Below are 10227 nucleotides of genomic sequence, written 5' to 3' on the forward strand. Positions count from 1 at the left end.
TATATATATATATATATATATATATATATATATGCAAATCAAAAATAAAAACAAAACAGCAAAAGTCAAAGGGATGTACACAGTGAATGCATTAGATTGATGCTCAGTTTAAGATGGAAAAGAGTGGGTGTGTAATGTACACACACACACAAGCGTACCTCAACTTACATCAGAAATTGGTTCCAAGACATGTAACTTGATTCAGAAAATGATAGAGCATGAAAAGTCATATCTTAAAATTTATTAGCTTATATTTTGTTTAATAAATGGTTTATTCTTTTATTCTTTCATTTGTTTCACTCATTTGACTGTAGCCATGTTGGAGCATTGCCTTGAAGGGTTTTAGTCGAACTAATTGACCCCAGTACTTATTTTGTTTTTATGCCTGGTACTTATTCTATTCATCTCTTTTGCAGAACTGAGCAGTGGTTGGGGAACAAACATGGTCTAGATTACACACATTAAAATAACTCGAATTACGACACCCTTTCAATGAAATATAAAGCACCAGTGAAAATCAAACCTTGTGATACTTGCTTCCCTTAGTAAATACAAATCAAGTATAGACAAAGATGATTTTCTTAAAGTTTTTGCATTGCATTGCTGTAAATAGCAGTTGTATTAAATAAATGTAACCTGATTGTATTATTTCGTGTTGTGAATTTTCTTGAAAGATGTAATCAAATTTTATAAACAGTACAGTTTTTAGAGTTCTATTCAGCACCCCCATCTATCAAGATAGCCCTCACTAGTTGCAATTGGATGGATATGTGCCTAGGTCTAGATCACGCACACATTAAAATAAAATTATGTGTAAACCAATTTTTGATTCTTGACACATTTTGGTGATAAAAATAATTAACACTTCCAATTTATTTGAAATAATTCTAGTTTTTAAAGGAGTTGTACTTGCAGCAGGGAATGTCAAATGAATCCTTTGTTGTATTGTTTTTAAACACATTATACTTTGTTTGAAATGATGGCATGGTTTTTTCTATTTTTCAAAGATCTTAGTAATGCTCGGTACTTTAAAATTTAAAATTTTCAGTTTAACTGACTTAATCGTAACATAAGGGATGGATGCCTTTTGCCAAAGAAGAATTATCTTTTCTGCTACAATTTTGACAATTTGTTTAACTGAAGGATCTTTCTTAACTACATTCTTTCTTTTTCTCGTTTAAATAAAACACATTTTAGTACGTCCTTGTAAGTTGGCAAAACTTGCTTGCTAAGATCACATGGAGTACCAAATATTGGGCATTCAGTATAATGACGTGTTATTGGCTTATGAGTCATCACTAAAGGTAAACAACACTAAATTTAACACAATCGTTAATTTTAATACAAAGGCCTAAAGTCAAGGTACAAAGCAGAAAACTTCACACATGTACAACGTACGTCCACACACTACCATTGCAGCGGCACTGGAGAGAAGTTCACACTCCTGTTCTCTTTATAGTCAATGCAGAACCTCAAGCTATTAGTCAATTGTATTGAAACTTGGTATGCAACCTCTTAAGGATACTATATTTACTGTTTTGCATTCTTCTATGTAGAAATATGTATTCATTTTGACTTATAATCCATGAAATCCAAAATTTGACCAAAAATAGTGATTTTTAAGATTTTCACTTGCGTTGCAGAGCCTGAAAAAAATATTTAACCACAAAGTTCTTTATTCACCCTTCTTTTAACCCTAATTCACAACAAAATATCGATTCTTGGACAACATTGGTGGTGACGTGTACATTTAAACACATAAGAGGTACCTGTCATAGGATTCCTTGCATGCTAGAAAGAGCAGCCAAAATACAAACCACTATTAGGGATAGTGGTTTGGAGTTTGGCTGCTCCTTCTAGCATGCAAAGAATCCTATGATGGGTACCTCTTATGTGTTTAAATGTACACTGTATTTTTATATATATATATATATATATATATATATATATATACACACACACACACACACACACACACACACACATATATGCATGTATACTTTCTACTGCAACAGAAATCTATTTATTGTGGTTTCTTTCTCTTTCTCCCCCACCATCAATCTTGCTTCTTAGCTAGATTCATTCCTCTTCACCCTGTCTCTGAACATCTGATAAGCTAGACATGCTTTTATGTCTACAAAACTGCAAGTAATGTGGGGCTTCTACAATAAATGTCAACTGCTTTTATCATTCACATGTACACCCACCTGTATGTGTATGGCTGTATGTACGTGTGTGTGTATGTATGTATATATATATATATATATATATATACACACACACACACATATATCTATATGTGTGTGTGTGTATGTATATGTATGTGTGTGTGTGTGTATATATATATATATATATATATAGGTTCAAAAAAACAATAACAAAAAAGCAACAAAGTGAGGACGTGATACGGATAGTGTTATTGGACGCTCGGGAAAGGAAAGAGAGAGTGTATGATGTTTCGGGAGTAGCCTTTCGTCAGAAAGATGGAAAGTTTGGAGAATGGAAAAACGGAGAAAGAGGAAAATGGTACCGATGCCCACGAGGTTACATTAGATAGATAGATAGATAGATAGATAGAGAGAGAGAGAGAGAGAGAGAGAGAGAGAGAGAGAGAGAGAGAGAGAGAGAGAGAGAGAGAGAGAGAGAGAGAGAGAGAGAGATAGAGTTAACAGTCATTGCCCTTGGTATGATTTGATCCCTCAATCCTTCATTAAAGCGGCTGATATGCTATAAATTAGTTCACTGATTGATCGCACACGTATTGACAATATATGTAACTGTGGCAATACAAGTTGTTCTTGTTATGCAACCATAGTCACAGGGATAGTAGCTGGCTCAGTAAAGTACTTTCATGGTTATTTCAGATTGTAGTCACTGCTTTCTCATTATGTGAGGGAGAAGAATATATTATCTAAAGTTTAGAATTAAACTAAATAACACTTATGAAACTACTAAGGAATTAGTTGAGAGTAGTATGGCTGTGAATGCAATCAGATTGAATGACTGCACAAAAACTTACTCCCTGGGTCATGGGAAGGAATGGCAGGAGGGGATTGGTCTCTGTTTCAACCCTATCAGCATTCAGCCCTGAGTATGGGGAGATAACTAATACCTGTAACAGTTTCACATTCAGAATGCATAAAAATGCACATCTCAAATAAAATCAAACTGATTGAAAACTACTAAATAGAAACACTTAAAATCTTAAGGTGGCGAGCTGGCAGAAACGTTAGCTTGCCAGGCGAAATGCTTAGCGGTATTTTGTATGTCGCTACGTTCTGAGTTCAAATTCCGCCAAGGTTGACTTTGTTTTTCATCCTTTCGGGGTCGATAAATTAAGTACCAGTTACGCACTGGGGACGATGTAATCGACTTGATCCCTTGTTTCTCCCCTCTATGTTTAGCCCCTTGTGGGCAATAAAGAAATAAGAAACACTTAAAATCTGAGATTATTATCTGGAATTGGCAACCTGTGAATCTAACTTCAATGTTGCATCACTACAAGCATCAGCCGACTGGGAACCACAATTTCATTTGAGACATCGTTATATTCTTTCATTTAAACTCTTACTTCTTCAACTGATTTTAAGTTACCTGTTGATCATCATCATCATCTAAAATTTGCAATACCTCACAAGCTGTAAGCAATTTATGTCTTTATGTCGTGACGTGAACTACACTGGAAGTGTTTGGGTGCATTGAACTTTGTAGTAAAAAAATTGCTCGTAAAAGCTATTTAAAGCAACAAAACATATACAACGCTAAAAATAATAGCATGTAAATACTGAGCTGAAAAAAACCCTTTTGGATAGAAAAAAACCGAGGGCTACTTTTGGCTTTAGATACTATCATTTTTCTATAGCTTAATGAATGGTAAGTTGGCAGAATTGTTAGCATGCCAGGCAAAATGCTTAGAGGCATTTCGTCTATCTTTACATTTTGAGTTCACATTCTGCCACAGTTGACTTTGCCTTTCATCCTTTTGGGGTTGATAAAGTAAGTACCACTTGAATGCTGGGGTCAGTAAAGTAATTACCAGTTGAATGCTGGGGTTGACAAAGTAAGTACCAGTTGAATGTTGGGGGGGGGCAATAAAATGAGTACTAGTTGAACATTGGGGTTGATAAAATAAGTACCAGTTGAATGCTGGGATTGACTTACCACTCCCCTAAAATTGCTGGTCTCATGCCAAAATTTGAAACCAGTATTTATAGCCTTATGCGTGCTTCAAGATCCACTGTTACAAAAAGGAATTATTTCACATTCTTTCAAAGTTCACAAATTCTTACGACATCAACAAAATTCAAAGCAATATCTAAAACACTGCTATCTATATGCTGAGGCCCACTTCGGTCATGACTGACCATGGGATTGCACCTAGAAAGTTACCCTCCCAGGCACAAGTCCGGGCAAGTTGTTTTTTATGGAAGACCAGCAGTCGCCCATGCATACCGATCTCCCCTCTCCACGTCACCAGTGTTATCCAAGGGAAAGGGAAAGATTGATACGTTGCAACTCATTTCTACAGCTGAGTGAACTGGAGCAACGTGAAATGAAGTGTCTTGCTCAAGAACACAACATGCAGCCCAGTCGGGGATTCAAACTCACAACCTCACGATCGTAAGCTCGACGCTCTAACCACTGAGCCATGCGCCTTCACTTATCTACCTACATGCAGACATTTGTAAATGGTCTAACTCTGCAATGATGACCTATATTTATTTTGGATTAGCTGGTTGTTTCTAGTTTCACCAGATTTTAATTTGGGGTTTTCCAACTCCAACTACATCAATGAGGAATTCGGCTGAGCATCTTTCCTAGTAAACTACAAGTACGACCCAAGTGCCATTAGACACAGAAAGTTTGTTGAGGTAAGCTTTAGCTGTAAGACTGAGAAGGTTGAAGAATTCTGAGGAATTACAGGGATGGCAATTCAACTGAGTAGAAACAATTTGGGTCATGAAAGTAAAACGATAATGATTACATAGCATAGATTATATTTTGAAAATTTGGTTTGAATCATCATCATCATCATGAACATTTAAGCATTTAACATGCTGGCATGGATTGGACAGCTTGACAAGAACTGGCAAGGCCAGGGGTTGCACCAGGTTCCATAGTCTGTTTTGGCTTGGTTTCTATGGGTGGTTGCCCTTCCTAATGTCAGCCACTTTACACAGTGTACTGGGTGCGTTTTACTTAGCACCACCACCAGTGCTTTTTATGTGGCACCATCACCAGTGCTTTTTATGTGGCACCATCATCAATGCTTTTTATGTGGCACCATAATCAATGCTTTTTATGTGGCACTATCACCAGTGCTTTTTATGTGGCACCATCATCAATGCTTTTTATGTGGGACCATCACCACTGCTTTTTATGTGGCACCATTACCAGTGCTTTTTATGTGGCACCACCACCAGTGCTTTTTATGTGGCACCATTACCAGTGCTTTTTATGTGGCACCCCCACCAGTGCTTTTTATGTGGAACCACCACCAGTGCATTTTATGTGGCACCACCACCAGTGCTTTTTATGTGGCACCTACACCAGTGCTTTTTACATAGTACCAGCACCCACACCAATGCTTTTTATGTGGCACTTTGGTTTTAGGATCTCAATTCTGTTGTGGTGGTTGGGTCTTCTTGGGTATAGTTTGAAAATTGCAGAAATTCTCACAAATATTTATGAGATATTGGTACCAAGTTATACTTACTTTGTGCTTGCGCATCTCTTGGATCTATTTTCAACTTTGACTTATCTTCCCATTGAACTGAGGCATCGGGAACTAAAACACCATTGCAATCCAAGAATGACATGGTAAGAATGGCACCTTTTAGCCTGAATATGGTTCCTGCAAAAAACCCAGAAATACTCTTTTACTGAAGTTTGTGGTCTTTCAATGTAGATATGTATATGTATGTGTATATTATATATATATGTGTGTGTATGTGTATATGTCTATATATCTCTGTATATATATGTATATATATGTGTGTGTGTGTATATGTCTATATATCTCTGTATATATATGTATATATGTGTGTGTGTGTGGATATATATGTATATTTTTTAAAACTAAATCTTGTCACATTTTTTTTTTTTTATTATATCTAGTCATATTTTTTGCTATGCCTTGTTATTTTGTTATACACAGAAAACGGTCAAGGAAGTTTTAAAAACAGAGGCTTGAAATAGTTAATAAAAGAAAACTCACCACTTGGAGATACAATGACAGGCTGGAAATTTCTTTGTTCTTGCGAAGGAAGATTAAGTACAATGACTAAGACGGATCCTAAACTGGTGCCGACCCATAAACAAGGACAGGTGTAACTATCTGGCAATTGGAAACAAAGAAAAAACTGCTTATACAAGAGTTATTTTACAGTTTGTTATAAGGCATTGGGAGTATGAGTAATGTACATACATACACACACACACACATATAAATACATATATTTGTATGCATGTATACATACACACACACACACACACATCATCATCATTGTTTAACATCTGGTTTCCATGCTGGCATGACTCGGATAGTTTGACAATCTGATGAGCCACAGGGCTGCATTATGCTCCATATCAGCTTTGGTATGATTTCTTCAGCTGGATGCTCTTCCTAATGCCAACTACTTTACAGTGTGTACTTGGTGCTTTTTTCATGCCACTAGCACTACACACACGTGGATAGTAAATATTCTGTGTACAGTTAGATATGTGACTGTTACTGTTGATTTTAGATCTCCACACACAGAATCATCGTCCTGTATTATGGGTCCGTTCAGCTGTCTTAACAAAGTATGGTGATAGCTCTCTGCTACTCGAGGTCAGCATTTTGTTTGTGAGTGCAGTGAATAAAAATGAAATGAAAACACTTGTGGGAGAAATTCAAAGGGGAATTCATCAAGAGTTATGTCCTGGGCTTAAAAAGCTTGAGTGCCTTCAGAATGTGAGGAATAAGTGCCTGGGAAGTTTTCTGTTCATGCCCACATGAAAGAAAATATCATCAACATCATTTAACATCCATTGTCCAAGCTGACAAGCTGGGGTGCTGCACCAGACTTCAGTTCAATTTGGCATGGTTTCTACAGCTGGATGCCCTTCCTAACACTAACCATTTTACAAAGTGACCTGGGTGTTTTTATGTGGTGTGACATGAGCACTTTTATGTGGCACTGCACAGATGCTTTATGTGGTGTTGCATGAGTGCTTTTACATGGCATTGCACAGGTACTTTTACATGATTCCACATGGGTGCTGACGCTTTTATGTGGCACTTCCATGATTGCTTTACACCATCAGAAGAACTGGTTTTAACGCTTCTGCTGCAGCATATGGGTCTGAAGTGTTAAGACCAGTCCTTCTGAATATCTGCAGACTGCACCTTGATAAACATTAGGGCTTCCACCATCAGTACTTGTCACCACCACTGTTTGAGAGGTCATCATAATGTTTATCACACCTAACTTTACAAATACATACATACATATTCACATTTGATTTTAAGACTTGAATTCCTCACCATTTCCTCCTCCCACATCCCCATCTCCTGCACACAGACACATCGATCCTACACTGCACACAAGCTGCAGCCCCCATCTTTGCAAGCAGTTACCTCTTCACACTGTGGGGGCACTCTGACTTTTGTGCAAGCGACATAACTTTTAATGAACTCTGCCTCAGAAGTCTCCCATGAGTGTTTTCATTTTGTTTTTATTCACAACACTCACAAACCAGATGAGACACTTCCTGATCTGCAGCAGTAGAGAGCCATTGTGGTACTTTTCATATTAGATCCTCTGATGACTATTGCCTTAGGTTCTTCCCTAACTCATACTCTCTTTTACTCTTTTACTTGTTTCAGTCACTTGACTGCAGCCATGCTGGAGCACTGCCTTTAGTCGAGCAAATCGACCCTAGGACTCATTCTTTGTAAGCCTAGTACTTATTTTATCGGTCTCTTTTGCTGAACCGTTAAGTTACGGGGACGTAAGCATACCAGCATCAGTTGTCAAGCGAAGTTGGGGGGGACAAACACAGACACACAAACATATACACACACATACATATATATATATATATATATATATATATATATATATACAGATATACGACGTGCTTCTTTCAATTTCCATCTACCAAATCCACTCACAAGGCTTTGGTCGGCCTGAGGCTATAGTAGAAGTCACTAGCCCAAGGTGCCACGTAACGGGACTGACCCTGGAACCATGTGGTTGGTAAGCAAGCTACTTACCATACAGCCACTCCTGCACCTATGTGCAAAACTCATTGTAAAATCAGCTGAAATGGAGCTATAGTATAGAATAAATATTAATATACTCACTGTATTTGCTTGTTCTTTTTCTGGATATATATATGTATATAAATGCATGTATATATATTTACACACATGCTTTTTTCTCTTTCTTTCTGTCTGTAATAATGTGTGTTAACACATGCCCAACATATTTCATTTGGTATATATTTACACCTATTTCTCTCATTAATAATACTTCTGACAATTTACATATATCACTGCTCCAGCATGACCAGAAACAACACTGGTGTAAATCAACAAGTGGAGACCAAGAGCTGGCAAACACACATCTAGATATTTTCCCACCATCAGTCATCTTTAGCTGGAACAGGCTATATAAAATAGTCACATCTATCTCAGTCAAGCCATTAATATTTACTTACAAAACTTAAGTAACAACAACAACAGCAACAGCAGCAGTAACATATATAAAAGCACCAACCTGTTTTTCTTGTATATGAATCAGAAAATTTGAGACACTGGATTGCTTCTTTGGAAACATTTTCGAGACTGGACATACTGGAGCTTCTCGACCGAGAGAATGAGGATCCATCATTTTTATCTGTAACATGTAATACAGTTTAGAGATTAATTTGGAGTTATTTGATGCATAAAGATTTCAAATCCAAATAGCTTAAGTGTCAGTCTTGTCACAAGTCTGTATATCAGAGATAAATCACTACCGGTTCTCTCTTGCACTGAATACACTGAGAGCTAATTTTTCAACTTCTATCTGAGCTATATGTTGTATTACGTATATCCACTAATAGCTTTCATTTGCCATGGTAATCCCTCATCCTCATCTTATGCCTCATTTTCCATGCCAGTAAGGTTTGGATAGTTTGACAGGATCAGGCAAACGACAGAGCTGTGCTGAGCTCCAGTATAAGCTTTGGTATATCTTCTATGGCTAGGTGCCTTTTCTAATGCCCACCACCTTATGCTTTTTATATGGCACCAGCACTAGTGAGGTCACCAAGCAAGTCACAAGACAGAAAAGAATGAGAGAATGAGAAAAACCTCATAACTGCGTGTGAGGGTATGAGTAAGAGGAAGTTAGACCAGGTGCTGAAAGGCTAAAGTATGACAGAAGGACAAGATCAGGTGTCTTCCTATAGAGTACATAAATTAATACACTAAGTATTGGGTCATCTCATGAATAATGCAGTTTTTCAATTGCATGAACTAAAACTCAGAGGGGAACGGGATAAACTACCTACATCAACTTACTATAAAAGCAGGTAATAATTTTACTTTGTACTTATTACTAGTGCAAGTTTTGAAGAGTGCAGTTCAATTTTAACAGTTATTTTTCAAAGCTATAATGGAAGTGACAAAGGAGCATACTCGGTATGTTTTGCTTTATGAGTTCAATAAAGGCAACGCTGCAATGGAATGTGAGAGGAATATTAATGCAGTATATGGGGATTGGACAATAAGCATAAGCCAGTGTCAACGATGGTTCCAGAAATTCCAAGCTGGAAACTAAGGTCTAGAAGACGTGCCTCATCCTGGAAGATCTGTAGAGCTCCTCAAGGACATCCTGCAAATCCTGGTGGAACAAAATCTCATTGTAACTGTTGAGGAACTAGCAGAGAAGCTTGGATCTGGTCAGTCAACCAGACACCTGTGTGCCATCGGACAAGTCAGCAAATTGGGTCAATGGGTTCCTCACAAACTTTCCGAGTCTAATCGTGTGCAGAGAGTGAAAGTGTGCTCTTCTTTGCTGTCATGTCTCATGAATGAACCTTTTTTTGGACTAAATGGTGATTGGTGATGAGAAATGGGTTCTCTATAAAAATGTCAAGCACTGAAGACAGTGGGTAGGGAAAGGAGAAACAACAGCACCCCAGGCTAAAGAAGGTCTTCACCCACATAATGTGTTATCTGTTTCGTGGGCTATG

General features: G+C 37.5%; 1 protein-coding gene across 5 annotated transcripts in view; it reads right to left on the reverse strand.

Moving 5' to 3' along the window:
- The window catches only part of LOC106876481 (syntaxin-binding protein 5), a 433849-nt gene that overhangs the window by 19987 nt on the left and 403635 nt on the right, over positions 1–10227 (reverse strand). For all 5 annotated transcript variants that reach the window (XM_052976466.1, XM_052976465.1, XM_052976467.1 and 2 more), the window contains 3 exons: positions 8766–8885; positions 6218–6337; positions 5717–5854 (listed from right to left, as the gene is read on the reverse strand). In XM_052976466.1, coding sequence (XP_052832426.1) covers positions 5717–5854; positions 6218–6337; positions 8766–8885 — 378 coding nt within the window. The remainder of the gene's footprint in view (positions 1–5716; positions 5855–6217; positions 6338–8765; positions 8886–10227) is intronic.

The sequence above is a fragment of the Octopus bimaculoides genome, chromosome 24, assembly GCF_001194135.2.
Source record: "Octopus bimaculoides isolate UCB-OBI-ISO-001 chromosome 24, ASM119413v2, whole genome shotgun sequence".
In the NCBI taxonomy this organism is placed as follows: domain Eukaryota; kingdom Metazoa; phylum Mollusca; class Cephalopoda; order Octopoda; family Octopodidae; genus Octopus; species Octopus bimaculoides.